Source organism: Bactrocera oleae, chromosome 3, assembly GCF_042242935.1.
Source record: "Bactrocera oleae isolate idBacOlea1 chromosome 3, idBacOlea1, whole genome shotgun sequence".
Classification (NCBI taxonomy): domain Eukaryota; kingdom Metazoa; phylum Arthropoda; class Insecta; order Diptera; family Tephritidae; genus Bactrocera; species Bactrocera oleae.
In genome coordinates, this window is record NC_091537.1 from 75,147,057 (window position 1) to 75,169,578 (window position 22,522).

Genomic DNA, 22,522 nt, shown 5'->3' on the forward strand with positions numbered 1-22,522 from the left:
GGTGAGTTAGTCATATGTGCTGTCCCTTCCGCTGGACATTTGATTTGGGTTGTGGTAGGGCTTAGCACCCATTATGTAAGAATGTAATGAAATACTACTAGGAAAGCAGAATGTAATATTATCATAAATTACAAGTTTATCGAAATTTTTGGATTAAAACTAGTTTAGAAAGCTTTGATAATATTTGTCATCCATATATCAAGTGAGTTACCCTAGTATTAACACATATACACACACACACACTTACATTATTAATTGACAATTAAGGATGGCAGCACTTAAACACAATTTTGTGGTAGATGAATGAGGAATTTGGAAATGTGGCAAGGACATTTTGATTAATGTTTGTCAAAGTATGACAGCAACCCATTGATAATTTGTCAGTTTTCATTTGATTACAAGTTGCATGTGGAACATGCTTTGAGAGATGCTTGCTGATTGAGTTGTACACAGGAAAAGACATTTATTTTGGGTATTATGCATTTATGCTCACCCTTAGAAAGTGCATATAAATAGTTGAAGGTAATATATAATAAATTTCACTTCTTGGCAACTCTTGCAGGTCGCTTGGGTGCGTGTGGACACACAGACAATACTCTCCATACATCACAACGTCATATCGCAGAATAATCGCATCAGTCTAAGTTACAATGATCATCGCTCTTGGTATTTGCATATTAAAGAGGTGGAAGAGAGCGATCGCGGTTGGTACATGTGTCAGGTAAACACGGATCCAATGCGCTCGCAAAAAGGATATCTACAAGTTGTGGGTGAGTTTATAAATATATATATTTTTTTGTTTAACTTTGATTGATTTTAAAAATATTCGCATATTAAAAAAAATAAACAGATTTCAGTTTATTTGTAGTAATTCTAAAAATTTTATTACTAAACTAATTGCTTTAATTTGCTACTTTTTAGTACCTCCCGTTATCATTGAAAGCATGACCAGCAATGACATGGTGGTTCGTGAAGGTCTAAACGTGACGCTAATGTGCAAAGCACGTGGTTATCCGGAGCCGTATGTGATGTGGCGGCGAGAAGATGGCGAGGAAATGCTCATTGGTGGTGAACACGGTAAGCTCAATCAAAGTGAATTGAATCATAAAAATGTTTATACCAAAGTAAATATTCTTTCGTAATATTGCATGCTCGTAGCTTAAGCAGCTTAAGTAGCATTAGCGTACAATGATGAAGATTATAGCAAGCAGTTTAATCAAGAATATCTCAGAAGCTTAAATACGAAATTATATACGGAATTATATGTAAATTTTAGCTTAAAATACTGAAGTTCTGCTTCGACTACTATGCATCTGAACTGACGCTTATATTTAAATAGTGAAATAGACGGTATTTAACATATTAATAACTATGACAAAATCATACTTTCCAGCTACTAACTTTTGGCTTTACTCAGGCAATTTCAATATATGACGTCAATCGTAGAAAATATAGAAGCAATTACAAACAGTCAAACGAACGATAACATATTTCGAAGCCCATAGTTATTTTTAACATTTCTCTTGATCAATCGTGTTTTGAGCGGTTAACAAATTGTGTGGGATGGAACGTGAACAAATTGTTTTACAATCAAATGCTCATGCAATATTGAATGTATGCTGGTGCTACTAAGACCTATAGTTGTCTCAATCCCACGATAGCTCACATGACACTCTTGCAATATCAGTTTGTGCACAGCATCAATAGTTTGCGAAGCAACAACTGATTTTGCACGACCTTCACGAAATTCGTCTTGGAGTGATATACAACCTCGATTTAACTCACCAAACCATCGATAAAAACTGGCTTTTGATGAAGCATCATCGCCAAAAATGAATTAAGTTTATTGATGGACTGTTGCTGAGTTAATCAACATCGAAAGTTGTAAAAACTAATCGCGCTAAAATGTTCGCGATTTAATTTCATTTTTTGGCCGAGATGAATATTTAAAGTTACTGTCAACAACACAAATAGCGCTCGTATGTGAAAACGTTATGTATGTATAACATCAAAAACCCCCGAAATATAAAAGGCAACCAACGTATAGCTTAAGTAGTTGTTGGATATTGGTAGATTCGAACAAATCCGATATGAGATGTAGGCATGATTATTACTAAATTTATTTGATTTTTTAATGTATGCTCTATTTCCATATTGATTATCTTGTAGTGATTATATACTCAAACTCAGATGTATCCTCTTTCGATCTCAGTTCGCTTATACTTCGGTTCTTTTTTTCTAATACATATGTACGTAACAAAAGCAGATAAAATATGTGTATAAAATTTTATATATTCAGTGCTCTCGTAATAACGCAAAAGTGGATGTACACCAATTATGTAAGGCGATTCATGCAGAGTTGCCTATGCACTAGCCATGGCTACCATAATTCTTGCCTAGTATTGGGTATTACTAATGTCGGGGATTAGAAACCGCAGATAACAACCAAAAGTTTCCATTTTTATGAAGCAGAGATTTTTAGATAACACTTTTAAAAAGGAGACAGAAATAAATTCAATATAAGTAAAACCGTTCATTGTATAATTATAAGTTTCCTTATCGTTAAATATATCAGCTCTTAATGTTGATTAATATCTATTCATATACGAATTATTCTGAAAAATTATTACTTTAGCCCATAAGCATACAGCACTTTGGCACAGTTATTAAAAAAATTAAATATTAGTTCAATGATATTCATAAGTTAATAGACGTTGTAAAATTTTAAAATATATTGCACAACAAAAAAAGTTTATAACGAAATAATTTTTATTAGTAAAATATGTTTTAATGCGTATATAAATTATCTTCCTCAATTGGATTCGTTCATAAATAAAATATAAAGTCCACATATTACATATTTTCATACCCCGACCAGGGAACATTAAGTTTGTCATGAAGTTGATAACACTAAGAAAGAAACTTATGTAACCCTATTAAATATGCATAAACTTTTTTTTTTCGTCCAAAAAATTTTTTTTTTTTTGCCTAGCGAGGAGTAAAATCTATAGATTATAAATAAAAAATTTTTTTGACGAAAAAAAAATTTTTAACATCTAGTTGCGGCGCACTTAGTTTTAAAGTAAATTCCGAGTAACAATTTTTATTTCGTAAACATTTTTTGATAAGTGTTGTAGAAGCTGTGGAAAGTCCTCTTTCTGGCCAATTAAAATATATCAACTTAAAAAATTGTTTGTGATCATTTTTAGAGTTTTAAAAAAAAGTCTTAAATGACCACATGCTTTCCTTAAGCGTTAAAATAAATTTTTAGTCAAAAATTTTAGTCCTACATTCGGTAATTTTTATATAAATGTAAAAAGGTAAACCAAAAATAATTTTTTTTTGTCCAAAAAAAAATGTTTACTCGAAATTTACTTTTAACTCTAGATGTTACAATAAAGAAAATATGTGGACAAAAAAAATTATAATCTAAAGATTTTAACCCCGGCTAAGCAAAAAAATAAAAAAAAAACTTCCGCTCCACCCTAATATATGTATATATAAATATACTCTATAAAATATACATATACATACATATATATATTATATATATTATATATATATATGTATGATCAGCATGAGGAGCTGAGTCGATTTAACCATGCCCTTCTGTCTGTCCGTCCATCTGTATATACGCACACTATTCTCTCAGTTTTTGAGATATCGATATTAAACTTTGCTCACGTTCTTTTGTCTCCAAGAACATACTCATTTGCGGGACCGCCGATATTGGACCACTATAGCATATAGCTGCTATACACACTGAACTAACGGAATCAAGTGCTTGTACCTTTTGACGAGATATCTTCTATAAATTTCGCACGGATTATTGTCCAAGGCAAATATGTAATCTCCGATAAAAGTTTTCAGATCGAATCATTATACTCTATAACATAACTGTTCTTGTAGAGAATCTCTTTTATTTGTGAAGTGTGTTATAGTAGCTGGGTTGAACCGAAGTTAACGATTTTACTTGTTTCAAAGGTATTCAACGAATTTATCGTCCAAATTATTTTAAACAACTAATCTTGAGTTTGAATTTTGCATTTCTGTATAACATGGCAACGGATAGTAGTAATATAAAATGTACCAAGAATGGCGCGTGGCTACTCATTAAACCTCTTATAATAAAATTTTTGCTTTATTGTCTACTACACATGGCCCTGGTTGCCATACATAATATAGGTACTATCATTAGAAACTATTCATTGCTATTTATTTCAAGGTCATAATAATCTCAAAAATTTCTATAAAAACTGTTGCTATCATAGGGTTTTCTGTTCAGTGGATATTTTATTTGGTAGTGTCCCATTTGTAATAAAAAAATTTTTGGTTAAATTGATAAAGCTCAAGATGAGTTGAGTGGCAAGGGTATTTCAATACCTAAATATTTAGGTGACTTAATGGTTAGCTTAATTTAATAAAGGGCACCTAAAATTTAGTGCTGCATTCATTTTGATGCCTAAGTTTGTTCATATGTCAAATCGTACCTGATTCAGTTTTTTGCTAAAACCAGAAGTTTTATGAACATGGGACTATGATGCTGCCTGAAAGATGACAAAAGGTCATTGATCAAAATGGGCAATGCATTACAGAATAAAGTTATTATTATATTATATAAATTAGATAAAAATTGTTTCGCAATTACTTAGTTGACAACCCAATATTTCGCCAAAATAGAGATTACTTTCGAACGTGCAACAACACTATATATATATTAAATAAATCATGTAAGGCAAAAAAAAAAATTTAATATAATACTTAATATAATCCACCAGATTTAATGTACACATTTGCTTTTTTAAAAAACCTTTTCCAGTTAACGTGGTTGATGGCGAGTTGCTGCATATAACCAAAGTGAGTCGCCTGCACATGGCCGCCTACCTCTGCGTTGCATCAAACGGAGTGCCGCCATCCATCAGCAAGCGGGTGCACCTGCGCGTGCAATGTAAGTAAAAATACATTTTGATTTATACAGAAATTTGCGTATTAAAAAAAAAAAAAATCAAAAACAAATCAGTTTTGTTGGAGATTTAAATGTTTTTACAAAATTTTAATGGAACAACAACATCGCTTAACTCATTAAATATGCAGAAAAACGGCACACCACGAACAAAGGTGTTATTTGCGTTTTTCAAACTCAACTTCCGCTGCTGGCGTTAGCGCTGCTCGAGAACTTTTTCAGTGGGCCACTCGCATTTTGAGTGGTCAAAACCAGCAAAATATTTTAATTAAATTTGGCTGCCAAAAATTAGAATTGTCAAAATTGCCGCTACCAACAAACAGTGCTACATGCAAAATACGACAGCACACCAACAACACATACGTGCATACATACATATATACGCAAATAATTTGCTAACAAACGTGCTGTCTGCTGCCCACCCACCCCTCACACACACTCATTCACCACCCACCAAATATGGCAACTCCCAACCAATTTTGGCCAACAAAGTTTGCAGCTACTAACAGGTACGTTTTGTTGTTGTTCTCGTTCTGCCCATTTTAGCTACTATCAATTTTACCACAATTTGTGCAACATGCTTGGCAGCCGCCACAATTGCACGTTGTTCATGCCACAGTAGTAGCTGCCGCGCCGGCAATGAGTTGCAAAGTGCAAAAGTATTGTGCAAAATATAAGCAATGGCTGTTGTTGTTGCACATTCGCACGTATCTGGCTGTGGCTGATATTAAAATGGTTATAATTACGGCTTTTATTGTATTGGTTTTTCGGTGATTAGCATGCAACTACACGCCGATTCCTCGTTTACGTGCGAAATTGCGAATACTTTTGCCAGCGCCCGCTGTGCCTTGTTGGCCAAACATCAATTGTTTAATTAAAACTTTTTGTTGCCACTGAAATTTTCACCAACAATTGGTTTGGCTTTAGTTGTTTGAGCAAAATAATAAATGCTGATTGTGGCAGATTTGACGCGGTAATAATTACGCGCGCGCCGAAAAGTGATCGGGTTGGTGTGCTTTTTCAATAAACTGAAATTAAAACAATTAAATATAAATTAGTAAATTTAAATGCGTGATTTTCAGATGACAGACAACATGATAACGAGTAGTTCGAGTAATATATATTAGCTTTTTAGAAAAAATCCAAACTAGAGGGTGTTTCAAGAGATTTTATTAAGTTGACATATACTTCTGCTCAACGCAAAACAAGACTTTATCCATAACTCGACAAGGATATGACATATGGCCATACTTTTTTTTGCTTAGGTTGGCAGGACTGTTATATGTTTACATGTCAAATTTGAGCGCGATCTGTCACATTGTTTTTTTTTTAAGGCACTATAAACAAGTCAACCTCGAGTGAGCTTTTCGCATTTTACTATGGAAATTAATGTTGAGCAAAAAGTGTTTGTTTAAAATTTTGTTATTCCAATGGAATAAGTGCGACGGACGCAATGAAAATGTTGCAGAAGGCATATGGGGAGTCTTGCCTATCGCGTGCATGTATTTTTGATTGGTATAAGTCGTTCATGGACGGTCGTACATCGATGGAGAACTTGCCCCATGATCGTCGTCCAGCAACGTCAATAAACGAAGAAAACGTCGAAAAAGTAAAGAAAATTGTGTTGGAAAATCGTCGTTGGACTGAAAGAGAGATAGCTAGTGAGCTCAACATATCAAATGGATCCGCTCATAGCATTAGTCACGATGTTTTGTGACTTTTTTCTTTTCCCTAAACTCAAATTGCCGCTTCGTGGAAAGCATTTTCAGTCGATTGAAGTCATAAAAGAGAATTCGAAGAAGGAACTGAAAGCCATACCTAAAGCGGCCTACCAGAAGTGTTAGGAAGATTGGAAAAAAAGGTGGCATATGTGTATCGCCTCTAATGGTGACTATTTTGAAGGGGATAAAATAAATATTAAAGAATAATTAACCGTTTTTGTTGTTTGAGCCAGTCTCGTTTATATTTGAGCAGAAGGTACATACGTATGAATATTCTTGTCAATCAAGTGTGAAATTATTTCAGAAACACCAATCTCCTTCAGTTACTACAAAACTCAACATCATTTCCGCAACTGCGCCGGTCTTGCTCGACTCTATACTTTATAACCATATTCTATATTTTATAACCATTTATAATAAAGAGGAAAGGTAAAACAATTCCAAATTCTTTAAAAGGAAAGCAAAATCGATGCCAATATTGCTATAAGTAAAGGGTGCTGTTCTAGACGTTTGGTTTTCAAAACGGGAAAAAAGGAATATAATTTAATGCTATTTGCAAGAATTTAGCTTTATTATAGGGATACAGCGTTTTCTATTATGTTTTAAAAATGAGTTTCGGTAAGACTGGAATAAGTTTCAGCCGAGAGGCCCGATTCTCGACCACTTTTTGCAGCAATTGGGTATGTCAGCAATAAAGCGCCTATCTTTCAAGGCGCCAATCGTGTCGGGCTTACCTACGTAGTCAAGCGACTTCTCATAAAAGTTCACTAAAAGTTTCCTTAAATATATTGGTCGTCCAAATCAACATCGTCCAATTCAAGTATGCAAAAGTAATTAATTATGACTCTACCGCGTTCCCCATTGACTATAACATTATGGCCGGCTTCATTCTTAAGAAATTAGTGACTTTCTCAACAATGGCGTGTGGATTATCATCCCCGCAAATGCGACAATATCAAACGAAAGTGAGATTCATCGCTGAACAAAATTTTCTTGCAAAAATCGGATTCGATTTCCATCTCACGCAGACCAAATCATTATGTTGGTGATAAATACGCCCGATTTGTCACACGACCAAAACACACAACCGTTAAAACTTTTAAAATATTTTGAAGGAGAGCTAAGTCGACCTGAACATTACTATATGACCGATGATTTGACCCGGACTGATACTACGCTTTCAAAATAGGCTCCTGCTTCATTCAATTTTCCATATACTTGTTATAAGGCTCGGCTGGGATGACTATCAGTGCCTGGAACAATTTTTCTTAAGGTTTCGGCTCATTTTTGTAGCGCCATTCGCTAGATTGTTGGACAGTTTCGATGTGATATTCATAAACCCACGTTTCGTCATCAGTAATGATGCAGGTGTTTGTGGTCTAGAATTGACACGTTTCATACCCAAAATATATAACAAAATGTATTGAGTCGATGTATAAAAAATGTTGAGATCCCTTGTTATCTCTTTGATGTCAAAAGGACAATTTTCAAGCACTTTTTCTTCTATTTGTCCATTTTATTGTCATTAACAGAGGTGCATGGACAACTCGGATTAGCCAAGTTATTACTCTTGTTCGTGATATTGTATTATAGACTCTTCAAAAGACTTCTGCAATATTCCCAATGATTTTGTTGCCTGTATTCCAATGGCAACACAAAATTTCAAGCAATATATTTGAAGAAATAACATTTTTTTTTCATGGTCAAAAGTGCCAAAACAAATCTTTTGCGTCGTAAGGAAATTTATATATGGAAATCAAAATTCGCAGGAACATAGCAAAAGATTGTATCAAAAAATCAAATAAATTTGTGTTGGACTAGTCCTGGTCCATTCGTCCATCGAATTTATGGTATGTGTATATATAAGCGGTACCTTAAGACTTTGGATAAAAAACATATCAAATAGTTCTGGGTTTTAAGTTTTCAAGATTATATAGTTTCAGCGAGTTAACTGATCTAGAAGTATGGATTGAAACTAAAAATTAATTTAACTATATTAGTTCAAAAAATCTGTACTTTTTTATACCAAATATCCGACTTCGTACTGCTTTAATTGCTTCATAAAATCCTTAAGCTGCGATTATAAAGTAAAGTTTAAACTTCGACTGCGCGAGTATTAACGACCAGTATCAAAGTTGGCCTTATTTAACATAAAAACCAACGACGCGAAATTAGCTCAACAGAAATTTTCCACACTACTTAATAACCGAAATACACTGAACACACGCCATGCGAAGCATTCTCGTGCTACAGTGGCATCTGCTTAAATGCAATGTAACTCCTCTTGTTGTCATGTACTCACACATACACTTGCACATACAAAATTCACACAAACAAGCGATCAGACGATTCAGTGCTGGTGTTGCAAGTTCAATTCATTCACCGCGGCCGTCACCGCAACATCGAAACCAGCCCTGCGCGGTAAGAGTTAGCAGCTGCCCCCGGATCGACTATGCCATATTAGTGACAACAACTTTGTTCCACCTCCACTATAACACCAGCTCTTCAGTACTCGCATGATGCAACATACTCAGCTCACCACGACATGACACTTTTGGCCGGCGGAAAGTCAACTGCGGCGCAAACGCGACACGAAAAAGCGAAATAAATTTTGGCATATCTGAGTCGTACGTGATTTCGTCTGTGTAGCTGGGATTCCGTAGGTGTTTGTGCGTGCAAATGGTCGAATGTGAAAGCATGCTTCACGAAACCCAGCAGAAATGCATTCGTTTATTAATTTCAATTAAAGGTAATAGGGCTCCATATGTCAGCTTCTTTTTAAATCGTTCTTTCTGAGTTTAACTCTTCCCTTGTGCTCGAAGTAATACGAACTTTCTCATTACGAACGCAATAAATCATCACGATAAATATGTTTTACAATAAAAAGATCTACTCGGTGTTAGACGAAATATTCGCCCGCCGAAAAACTGTGAACATATACATCTTAAAATTTAAAGAGAGCTGGGGCGTGTTTCACAGCCCGATAAGTTGTGCGCTGGTTACGCCGTTATCGGAAGCTAAGAGTAAAATCGAGCATTGATGACTTTATATGTGTTGAGCTACAAACGTTTGACAAAATTCTATCTCAAAGCGTCTAAAATACACGGTTCCATTTGTAGTATTGTTATCCTTGTATATGTGATATATATGTATGTATATTATATATGACAAAATCGTTTGCTATATATTTTACGCCAGGAGTTATTGTGGCAAGCATATTTGAATATTAAGTTGCTTTTCCCATATTTACGCTCAGTATATCGGTAATTTTAAGTTGTATTTGAAAGCGTAATGCAAAGTGTATTTATCTGCAATCAAATTTTTATTTATATACATAACTTCACAACTTAACGCATATACATGGTCACTAGAAACATTTGCTTATATTTATTTTGTAGTTCCGCCAATGCTTTCCATCCCCAACCAGTTAGAGGGCGCATATGTGGGACAAGATGTGATATTGGAATGTCATACAGAGGCGTATCCTGCGTCCATAAACTACTGGACAACCGAGCGGGGTGATATGATTATATCGGGTAAGTCTTCCTTTTTAATCATGTGTCACATGAAAATATTTATAGTTGGATAATCGAATGGCAACTAATTTGGTAACATTTTAAGCATCTCAGTAAAATTCGATGTTAAGCTCTTGTAACTCGTACAAATAATGTGCATTATATTTGGTTCAATTCTTTTGTACGTATAATAGTTTAGTTTTGCAGACCATAAATAGATACCATAAAAAAAACCATAAGTTGGAGTTGGTCTGAGAAAACCTGTCTCGTGGTTATAATATATCATGGTAAAAATATATCCCGCTATAATTTCTCATTCCAAAAAGTTACCTGGGGAGAGTGAAACCCCTGGTGGGGTTTGAAGGGTGAAGACCACCAAACGAAAGACAATGTAGTGTTTATGAGAGGTATTGCTGAAGTGTCGTGATTATAGCTCTATGCTTTAATCTTTCTTGGTTCGGTTTTATACAACGTCTAAGTCCCTGAACGGCAAATATTTGTTTCATTATAGATAATGTTACATTCTATTATTTGTGTAATATGTTAAGAAATGAATTTTAGGATCAGTTATACAAAATCGAACCTGCAAAAGTGCCAAAGTACTTGGTAATCGTTCGAACATGTGCCGTACAGTGTCTCGTATAGGGGCTGATAATGAGATAATCCCTGCTAATCCCGTATCAATTAATGAATTAATAATTCCCGATGATTATCGTAAGGATTGGAGCGGAGTTGAATTATTGGCATGTGATTCACTTGAGCTACCTAGTAATCGCCGTGGAAGATATATTATTTTTACAACTGAACATACTTTGAATTATCTGCAAGCATCAGACAGTTGGTTTGCCGACGGAACAGTTCATGTCGTTCCTTCGATTTTCTACCAACTGTATAGCATACATGGAATTGTAAATGAAGAAGTTATGCCTCTCGTATTAACATTGTTGCCTGGAAAATTGAAGCAATTATGCCGTAGTATGCTGTCGCAATTGAAGGCTATTAAACCTGGATTGAAGTCTAAAATTATTATATATTATATTATGGCTTCCATAAAGGCTGTCCAGAATATTTTTGTTCGTGTACAAATGAGTGGGTGTTTTTTTCATTTTGGGCAGAGAGGAGAATACAGGGATGTGGATTACAAGTTTGATATTCCGGAGATGGTGACTTTGGATAGCAGTTGAGAATGTTATATACGCTTGCATTTGTTAACGAGGCTGAAGTTGTTGCCATGTATGATGGGTTAATGAAAACTACGCTCTTCAATGATAATCCTGAGGAACTGCTCGATTATTTCGAGACTACATGGATTGGTAGTGTCAATGGTCGTGGTCGGACTGGACCAACATTTGGTCTCGGGCTGTGGAGTCATTATCAAATGACCAATAAATAATCCAATCGAGGGCTGGCATGGAAGTTTGAATGTTCGGGCGCATGCTGCTCATATGAATGTGTGCGTGAAGAGCAAGCCCTTGTTGATGTGCGATTGAAACACTATGTTCGTGATGATCCACCGTAAACACCTATAGCTGCTTCCATGCTTCACAATCTACGTATATATAATATTGGTAATGATTATTACGTTCGTCCGCCGATGGATTATTAGGGCGGTCTTGCGCATAATTTAGAATTTTTATATTGTCTTGGAATTGTTTATTTATATAATTATTTGTGATAGTGGGGTGTTTATTCATATTATTATGATTGTGCTAAAATATGTTTGTTTAAGTATCGTAAATAGACGTGTGTGAATAGTCTTGATAAATTTCTCTCCCAAAGAATTGATAAGTGTTCTAGAAGCTGTAGAGAGACCTCTTTCTGGCCAATTAAAAGTTATCAACTTAAAAAAAAATTGTGTGGTCATTATTGGAGTTTTAAGAAAAGTCTTAAACGACAGCATGCTAATTTTTATATTAATATGAAGAGTTTAAACCAAAAAAAACTTTTTTTTGTCCAAAAAAAATTTTAACTCAAAATTTACTTTAAAAGTGAGTGAGCCGCCTCTAGAATTCGAGCCTTATATTCGAAAATATGTGTAACGTAATGAAAAGTGTTTGAAACCCCTTAAATAAAAAAACCAAAAATTTTTCATAAAAACCAAGGCTACCTACTTAACATACAAGGAATGGCAGAATTCGTTGCGTATATCATTTTACGCGCGATTGTCGTGTGTATGTAGTGCCTTTATATTACCCGACTATTGGTGAGATCACAGATCTATCAAGTGCTTATTTATAGTCCATCTTAAAGTGATGTCCTCAATAAATGCAATTGATACTAGGATGATCCGATAATAACTCAGTTTCGCTAAGAGAAAGGAGTTGTCAGTGGATTTTAAATAAATGGAAAAGGAGCAATATCGGTCGGTCATAATCAAAGAATGCTAGATTATCGCAATTGGTTTAACGAGATGCAACATGCAGAAATATGAGTTGAATGAGGAGGTTATTGCCAGAAAAGGGGCTCCTTTTAAGACCTCGCGACAAGGTATTTTTCAGATGAGTTAAAGAAGTTGGAAAATCGCTAAGTCAAGTTAAAAGGCAACCATGTTGTGAAATAAATAGTATTTTTTACAAAATTTTCATTTTAGTTTTGAAGGTTAAATAACTATTTAACCGCCCTCGTTTATTGTTAATCACGGCCATCATTATGTTTTAGATGTGAAGTAGCTCGTCGTTTATTTGTGGCTGTAAGTATATTAATAAACATCTTATCCTCGGCACTTTAATGATAATTTGTAATTTTTTAAAATTAAAAGCAAATTTAATTCATTAATTTATAGTACAGCGTGAAATGATGGCGACATTTGAGATTGGATTTGGAAGGCTTCTTATCAAGTTGGTCACTTATAGTACCGTAAAAAGTAAAACAAGATAGTTATTAACCGCAAAATAGGTTATTAAAACCCAAAAATAACTAATCATGTCTCGTAACGGGAGCAACGGTTACAAATATAAGAGTTGCAACTTGACTAAGAGTATGCTGAACTGAAACTTTAACACCTACATTAGGGTGCTCGTTATTTACCAAGTTGATTTCATTATGTAGACGCCCCGTGAAGCTTCAGTTTTTGTCTTCAAACAAAGGATCCAAAGTAAACAGAATGTACATAACATAAAGTTATGCATCAAATGTACACCATGGCGTATGAGCAACACAGAATTTATAATTCACTTGTAAGAATGTTCATTGATCATTTGATGTATAACTTTAACTGCATATAACTTTTAAAGAAATATTTTTTGTGGAAAATCTTAAGACAAATTTTATTGTAGATGAGAACCATTTGCATTAGAGCGACATTTTTTCAAAGTATTAAGTTTACTTGCTTAATGCAAAATATCAAAAAAAAAATATTAATACATGTCAAAAGCAACATAATTTAGAGACAGTTTAAATTAAAAATCACAGCGAAGTATTAATACCCGAGGTTTAAGCTATTATACCCTTCACAAGTGCATATTGTAGACATAAAAAAGTATAAAATGCTATTTATTCTGTTTTTGATCGGCCAATTTGGATGGCAGCTGTAAACTATATCTCGTGGTCTGCTCTGAACAATATATTCGAAAATCGTAACAATGCCTTGCAAAATAATCTGTGCAAAATTTCATAAAGATATATCGACAAATAAAAGAGTTTTCAATAAGAGCTTGTGTTTGATTGGTCAGTTGTATGGCAGCTATATGCTATAGTACTCCGATCGCAACAATTTCTTCGGAGATTATAGCGATGCTTCAGCTAATAATCTATGCTAAATTTTATTGAAGATACTTCGTAAAAAGACAAAGTTTTCCATACAAGCACTTGATTCCGATTGTTCAGTTTGTATGCCCGCTATATGTTATAGTGGTACGATATGACTGGTTTCGACAAATGAGTAGCTTCTTGGTAAGAAAGGGACGTGTGCAAAAGTTTAGATCGATGTCTACAAAAACTGCGAGACTAGTTCGCATATACACAGATGGACGGACGAACAGACAGACGAATATGGCTAAATCGACTCGGCTCGTCACACTGATCTTTTATTGTCTTTAACGTTTATTTTTGGTTGCTAGAAAAATCGTGGCGAACTTAATTTAGGCTGTTCAGGGTATATTCAAGAGCTTATTTCGTTAGATACTTTTTAGGGCAAAAACAAAAACTTCAACTTGCGAAATAACGGACACCCTAAAGCTCATAGGTGCATGCGCTTGCATTACAAGTAAATAAATTAGAGCGTACGCACGAATAAAAACAAGCGCTTGCATAAATAAACGACAGATGAACCTGCACGCATAAGTATGCAGATAAAATTAACATTATACCTATATATATTTATTTATTATATATGTCAGTCATGTGCCTTTATGTAAACGACAACTCAACACTCTCGCTTTAAACCTTTATATAATATAATAAATGTGGTGCGTGTACTGGCATCTACGTAAATTTATAATATATATTATAGATATATGTATATACCATATATGTATGCAAATATGTGCTCATAGATGTTATTTTACGGCGATCCAGGTGCACATTTGCAAAATTAAATTGCTTATGTATGAATTTTAATGCAATTTCCCGGTTACATTAAAGACCACTTGTCGCTTAAAGCGTTAACATGCGGAAATATTACTCAACGATTGTTGCTGTTGTTGTTGTTTTTGCACCGTTACAGTAATTTTTGTAATTTTTTTTTTTGTAGTTGATGCCTACTTTCATGTACCATACTTATTGTGCTTATTTATTTATGTATGTCCATGTTGTTGTTGTTATTTTTGTTGTTGCATGCCTTTGTTGTACGTTGCCTGTGACAAATGCTGTTGTTGGTGCTTTTCGTTGTTTTTGTAATTCTGTTGTTATTATTGTTGTTGGTGTTGTTGTTGTTGTGCACAACCAACTGCATCGTTGCACTTTTATTCTCAAATGCATTCATGTATGTATATACATATATGCAAATGTACCATGTGAATATGTATTAACAAACATTTATTCATGTGTGTGTGTATGCTGCATATGGCTGCGTGCATTCGCTTTCGTTGTTGCTGCATTGTACTCGTACATATGCAAAGGTAGGAATCGAGCAACCGCCAACGGCGCGTAATTCGTTGATTACATTTGTAACTCATTTACAATTGCGTATACGCCGTGTGCAATTTCACCTACAAAGCGCCACACGCTCGGCAGCACTCTCCACACGCTTTTCTTGTGTGCTCCATTTTCACTCTACGTGCGCTCAGTCGTCACCTATGTAGCAAATGAATGAGTTAACGGAACAAATGAATGTAGCATTAACAATTGAGCGCGAATACATAGACCGTTGCACACATTCACATTGTCAATCTGTGTTTTGTGTATGTATGTGTTTGAATGAAAAGTGCAGCTTCAAGCTCAACTTGAATAGATTTATAGATGTAGTGGTATAGAACAAACAGTTTGAGCATACATCTAACGCATTTCTAAACACTATATGTTGTCTGGTTGAGGTTAGATCCTAAGCGGCTTAAGTTGGTTTAAACTCCTAGAACTGTTATTGCGTATGAATGAAGAATTTTAAAACAATTTGCATATAAATTACAACAAATTTGTAAAAATTTTAGAGAAAAATTTTTAAATACTGAATTTTAAGCTTCCTCCTAGTTCAAATAGAAGAAAAAACTCTGCAAAATTTCTGTTAGAGAAGACTGCACATAATGTTTTCTCCCACACTCAAGTTAAATGAAGCTTTCACCTATGTAGATTAGCTCTTCTTTAATTTGATATGCACATACAAAGATTATGGTAATTAAATATAGATTCTAAAATTTTTTTCAAAGCCTTGCGAGGAAATTTACCCAAAAAAGTGTCTTAAAATGTATATTTAAAAGATATCCTCAATGTGCTCTAACGGCAAATACAGGAGACAGCGAAAAAGACAAATTGTTTTTAGAAGAATGTTGTTGAGAATAGTTTCATTTGACGACTTATTTGTATGAAAAATAAAGTTTAGAAAACTACTACTGCATACTAACACATCTTCTACATAGTATCATCTGTTGATTTGTTCTAACGAAAGATATAATATATTGGGTGTTCGAATCTTGGTCAGAAAAAGTCAAACTATTTATACTATTCAGCAAAAAATTATTGATTAGTATTTCTCGGGTATTGAGTTGCAGCTCAAGTTCTTCCCCCGAAATGTATGGTAATTTGAAAACCTTTATACTATTTATAAGTGCAGAACGAAGAAAGTAGTTCTGTAATAACAAAATCCCTTCCAGAATACGCATTCACACTGGAGATATATAGGCTATCTGCGTAGCACAAGTCAGAGTCTTAAAACATGCATTTTATTATCCACTTCATACATTTTAATAACTTTGCTTACTGATAAGATCTTGAGATGTACGAATATTACTTAGTGTCGCCACTCAATCTATCAATCCCACTCGATAGCGCCACTATCGCAAGAGAATTTTACTATCGTATAGTAGCAGCTGAATGCTGTCAAAATTTCAGTTGAAGCGAGCTTACAGTGAAAGTGGATTTTAGAAAATTTAAAAACGGCAATATCGTTCAGTTATACCGTGATTGTTTTTCTTCTATGGCGAATGTAAAAAATTAGCTAATTAATTGGCAGACACCTATTAAAGATGTTCGAGATACATTAAATAGTTGCGTGAATCATATCTATCTTCGGAAGCCCACTCCGGGTAACAATTTCAACTATTTCCCAGGTTCACCGAAATTATGACTGTTGAGATACTAGTCTCAGTTTTGCAAACGCTGGACAAGGCGAGAGTGCCTGGATGTTTCCACCCCACCTTTCTGCATATGACAATGTCCAGTAAGAACTCTTACAGCTCACGCGAAGTTCACAGTTCCAGCGCTAGAATGCAAGATAACATCGCAAAGCCGTTTGTGCCATTGTATAACAGACGGAAATAAATAACTTTTTCACAGATATATATAAAAAATCAGGGGTAAGTTGGGGAATATGTTATTATTCCAATATAGGCACGATTACAAGTACACTTCCGAAATAGTGAAGCTCCCTATAAATTGTCCCCACACAGATGCATACACCTCCTTTATCAGCAGGTCAGGATTTCATTGAACATTTGTGGTTGATCTTGTTGAAGTGTAAGGCTGGCCAGCATAATATAACCTCAAACTCAGTGTTCAACGGCGTGATTACTGAAAATAGAATAGAGATAACAAAGAAGAAAACATTAAAGCTAGTCAAATTGAAGCCAAGGCGTCTAGCGGTGGTCATCAAATATAATATAAGGGATACTAAATGTTTTATTTTACTGAGTAGTGTACGTTAACAAAAGGGTTCCAGTGATTATCGATAATATCGCAAGGTATCTTAAAGAAATTTTGAGTGCGTACTGTATATGTAATTATTTCAAAATTCCGCTTGGCTTTGTAATGTACATATATGGTCAATATGTAAGATATCTGAGCAAAAGTCAGTGAACGCAAAATATTGGATACACCAATTGGATAATTGGTTATATTATATAATTATATTTAATGCCAAAAATGTGCGAAATCGATTCACGAATTATCCCAGCTCTCCCATGCTTCATGTAAACATGTATGAGTTGTCTTCATAAAATTGTGATGAAACATGTTCTCGAGTAAACTTGTGTATAACCAGAAGTTAATTCAGTGCAGATATTCCCCTACCCCCAATCTATCCGATATATAATTTCCTACTATCCAGTTGACTTTATATAGGATATTTTGATGGAATTCGTAACTTTAATGTGACTTAGTGTTGAATATGAATGAAATTTGTCTAGATCTGGATTGAAAACTCATATCGCCAATATCTTCCGATTCTCTGGTCGACTTTTTCCTCATATTCTCCATATATTATGTTTTACCTTTTTGATGGAGTTTATATCACATATATCTCATTTGAGTTAACAATATTTATTATAATACAAATATCTCGGACTTGAAGCAAAAGGTAGTAATGAGATTAAGTTAATACAGGGTTTTTGAATAAAAGTGATATAATTTTTTTTCAAAGAAAAACTCACTAATTTTTAAAGAAATTCAAATGTTTTATACTTGTAATAAGTATCAAGTACTATCGGTATAATTAAGTTCTGAATGTAACATTATACAAATGGCCTCTATGACTTCTTTTGCAGGAACGAATTCGTTGAACCCAATTTTCGAGTATTTTTTTCATTAAACCAAGTCGTAGGGCATGAATAGCACGTGCAATATTGACTTTTAAAGCTTGAAGAGGGTCTGGTTTATTGCCAAAGACCAATGATTACTAGCATAATGACACATAATATATATAGTATTCTATGAGCTTGACACTCATAGGCTGATGCAATCTTATATAAAATAAAAATAAAAAAAACTAATATAAAGAAGGAAAATGAAGCATATTACACCAAAGAATCTTTAAATATTTTTTTACCTTAGGAGACAAAGGCAACATTTTAATCTATCTCTACGGGCATTAAAAAGGAGCAAGCCTTTGCAACAAAATTTATTTATTTGCTCGATTTTTAAATTTCTCGTTTGTTATATTTTTAATTTTTTTACTTGTCAAAATGACAGAAACATATGACTTTGGTAGAAGAGTTTAAAGCTTTGAGTGTGTTCAGTGCAATCCATCGTAGTACATTACACAACACCACATAATTTAAATGGTTTCTTGAACGCTATTAGTGAAAAAGTGTAGAAAATAGACGCTGGCATTGAACTAATTTTTGATAATGGCCACTATAGCACATATTACTAAATAAAGGGTGTTCCTTTGCTGCCATTTATGTAGTAAAATGTTGACAACCCAAAAAAAAAAAAAAAAAAAATCGAAATCTAACAGCTTTTTTCCGAAATTGAATGATATTGATGTGGCCAATATGTGGTTTCAACGGTGCCACATGTCTTACAGCCCGTGAAACACTTCAACTAATGCATGTGACATTTTCAGGGTGTGTACTGTCTCATTTTGGTGATCAGAATTTTCCCCCTAGATCCTGTGATTTAACACAATTAGCTATATTTTTTATGGTTGCAACAAGCATACAACCACGCGTACTTTAAAGTATATATAAGAATATTCCAATTTGCATCAATGAAATTCAGCCACATTTATGCAGAATAGTCATAGAAAATTTTGAAACGAGTGCGTTTTTGTATGGAAAGCCGTGGAGACAATTTGTCTGATGTGTTATTCCATATATTCTATCCATATATCTATCTATGTTTCTGTTTATGTGTTTTATATATAATTACAATCTTGCTTTAATTTTGGGACACCAGAATCTGCTGTAGTTATGAATAGTCTTTATGGCGGTATAATTCGTGTTAAGGTCTCATACAAACGATAACTCGGGTTATGAAAAGATCGACTTTCACTGTTGAAAAAGGCTAAAATAACGGAATTGGGCTATATATGCTGCTTCCTTCTCATAAAAAGACGAATGAGTTTAAATAAGGGGACTTGTTTGTATCGGATTATCTGAAGCTCTAAGTATCATACCGCTAATATGAGAGTCATAACATAAAGAGAAACATAGAATTCGAGATTATACAGACATACTTAGATTTTCCCACTACTTTTCTTTCTCTTCATAGCAACTTATTTGCTCTTGCTCCTTTTCTTAGGTTCTTTCTAAATATAACTTTGCCACTGTAAGTATATAATTTTATGACTAGGATATTTATCTAACCGAGTTGATTTTTGAAAGACTATGAATTCACTTGGACAGCAAGAATCGCCTATCTAAGGTGATGCTCAGAACTTCTAAGTATGGATGAGAGGGACACCTGCTCGTTACCATCCTGACGGAACTTGAGTAAGGGTGCCTTTTCTAGCAATCCCATCAGATTTACAGTTTGCGACTGAGGTCTGGCAACCCGACAAGTTTAATATGGAATAAGCTTGATGTTACTGCTTATCAGGTCTGAAAACAGAGTTGATTGAGAGCTACCGACGGAAGACTCCCTCTCCAAACCATCCGATTGAGCTTCGATGCAGTCGAAGTGAGAAATTATTTCGGAATGACCCCTTATGTGTCCAGTCTGACAGCAACTTTCACAGCAATATTTCTGCCGACATTAAGTGCCATTGTTGGAGTTGAACGTGGTGCACCACTAAGTTTCTAGCTGTCTAGCGAATGTGATTTTACACAGCAACCTCCACGAGACAAATACAACATAGAACAGTATAGGCTTCATTACGATTTCGTAAAGCTAAAACACAATTTTTGGTAAGCGACACCACCGCTTCCCAATAGCTGCTTTACAACAATATAAGGCACCGTCCGTAGAAGATGCGCAGGTATGATGCTATCAGTTCGCGGGGACTTGAATGGTTTGAACGAATTTAACGCCCATGTGAGATGGTGCTCCTCCACTACTACTCCTCCGAGTGGCACTTCTGTAGATTGGTTACTTGGAGAGTGTCTAAGAGATAGCTTTTAGTTTCACAAATTGAATATATAGGAATATATTATAATAGTTGACAAATATAGTAAATCAGCATTACTATCTTTTTTCGAATGTCTTAGTCCCGATTGGCATACAATATTTGGATTACCGGATGTGATGGATGATGCCAAATAACTCTTAATAAATTTAACCAATCAAACCATATTTCGGAGATCTAAAGTCTTCTTAACGAAATTCTACAACAGAGGAAACATGTTGTGGGGCATATACCATATAATTTTCGGTAGCAATAGGTTTCGCTTGGAAATTTCAATTAATAGTGCCTAATAAATACATTTTTAATAATACGGGCTTTCCGTACTTGTAAATTCAATATTCTATAAATGGCAACACACATATATGCGCAATTATTTCATCGAATTCAATCAAATATGCCATTGCCTTTCAGCTGATTTGTTCTGGTGGCAATCATGCAACCGATTGTAATATTTATGCATTTACAAGAGAGCTTATTTTCTACATTACATCTGAGCTTAAGGTTGACCTCTGCAGTAATTAAATATGCTGAATGGCAAATAAATTCATAAAACCGTAAACTTGAGGATTTTTCTCCATATAACTGTACATTTGCAGGCGCTAGCAGAGCTCACTTATTTGACCTTGCGACAAAGGAAAGATTTCTCGATGCCGAACACATACATGTGCATTTGTGGCATTGTGGTTAAAACACGGGATTAGCTTCTTTTGTATCGGTAAAAGTGTGTCGACAAACAGATTTTATTTGCATGTGTGTGTGCGTGTGCGTGTGCACAAAGTGATTATTTACTTATTTAAATGTCTGTATGTGCTCATGCTGCCATTTGACTAGTTATGCATTGGCACATACACATGTATACAAATATAGATGCATATGTGTTTGTGCATTTTAATCTGAGCAATATTAATAGCTTACACAACTGGCCCAAGGTAAGCAGAACAACAATAACAAAAACAAGTGTTACATGCATTAAGTAACAGAATTGTGTTTGTACATGAAGTACTCGCATACACTTGTATGTGTAAGTACAAATGTGATTGTGGTTGAGGATTTGCAAAAACAAAAACAAACAATACAAAAATGGTTTACAGTTGCTGCGGTCGGTTTTGTCTTTTTTGGGTGCTGCGATTTCCATGCGCCATTGCAGTGTCATATAATTACGCGCCACGCACACACACGCATACACAGATGCATAAATGCACATACATCCGCCTGTTAGCATGTGTTGCATTTAATTATGCAACGGTAATGGCAACGCTGTGCAATTGCGGTTGAATGCCTTCACTCAACCTATATATTTAAGTAGATGGCGATTTCCAGAATTACACGAGGCAATGAAATAATCTTCTATAACATATACTGTACAATTGTATGTGTGAATGTATATATATAATATATATATATATATACATCTATATAGATATATAATATATATGTGAATATATTTATATAAATCAGGTTGGATCAAAAACCAAACGTTTATGTTTTTTATGCTTAGATACCGTGTAAATATCGGCCAAAACGAAGAAAAAAGGCCAACTATTGTATAACAAAATAAAAATTTAAATATTTTTAGTACCTCCAACTAGATTCTAAATATCTTTTTAACGCTTATTTTCACTCTTACTATATAAATAAAAATTCTATAAATTATTCGAACAAAAACAACAAAAGTCCTAAAAAATAAGATACTTTATCATTTTGAGGCATAATAAAAAAAAAATTAATTTTAAAAAATTTAAAAATTTTCTTTATCGATTTGAAGTTGGAACTGGAACTCAAATAGCTTTGAGCGAGTCGACTTAGCAAAAAACCATTTTAGATCTCTTTTGTCGATCGTTAAGAGAATAAATTTGCATTTTCACTATACAATAATTTGTTTAAATTCATT

The 22,522-nt window shown here is 34.3% G+C and overlaps 1 protein-coding gene across 1 annotated transcript in view; it reads left to right on the plus strand.

Annotated features, from left to right (window-relative positions):
• The window catches only part of DIP-kappa (Dpr-interacting protein kappa), a 173,175-nt gene that overhangs the window by 101,672 nt on the left and 48,981 nt on the right, over nucleotides 1–22,522 (plus strand). The window contains exons 4-7 of the mRNA XM_070106893.1: nucleotides 563–770; nucleotides 922–1,077; nucleotides 4,820–4,948; nucleotides 10,083–10,220. Of these exons, the coding sequence (XP_069962994.1) occupies nucleotides 563–770; nucleotides 922–1,077; nucleotides 4,820–4,948; nucleotides 10,083–10,220 (631 nt within the window). The remainder of the gene's footprint in view (nucleotides 1–562; nucleotides 771–921; nucleotides 1,078–4,819; nucleotides 4,949–10,082; nucleotides 10,221–22,522) is intronic.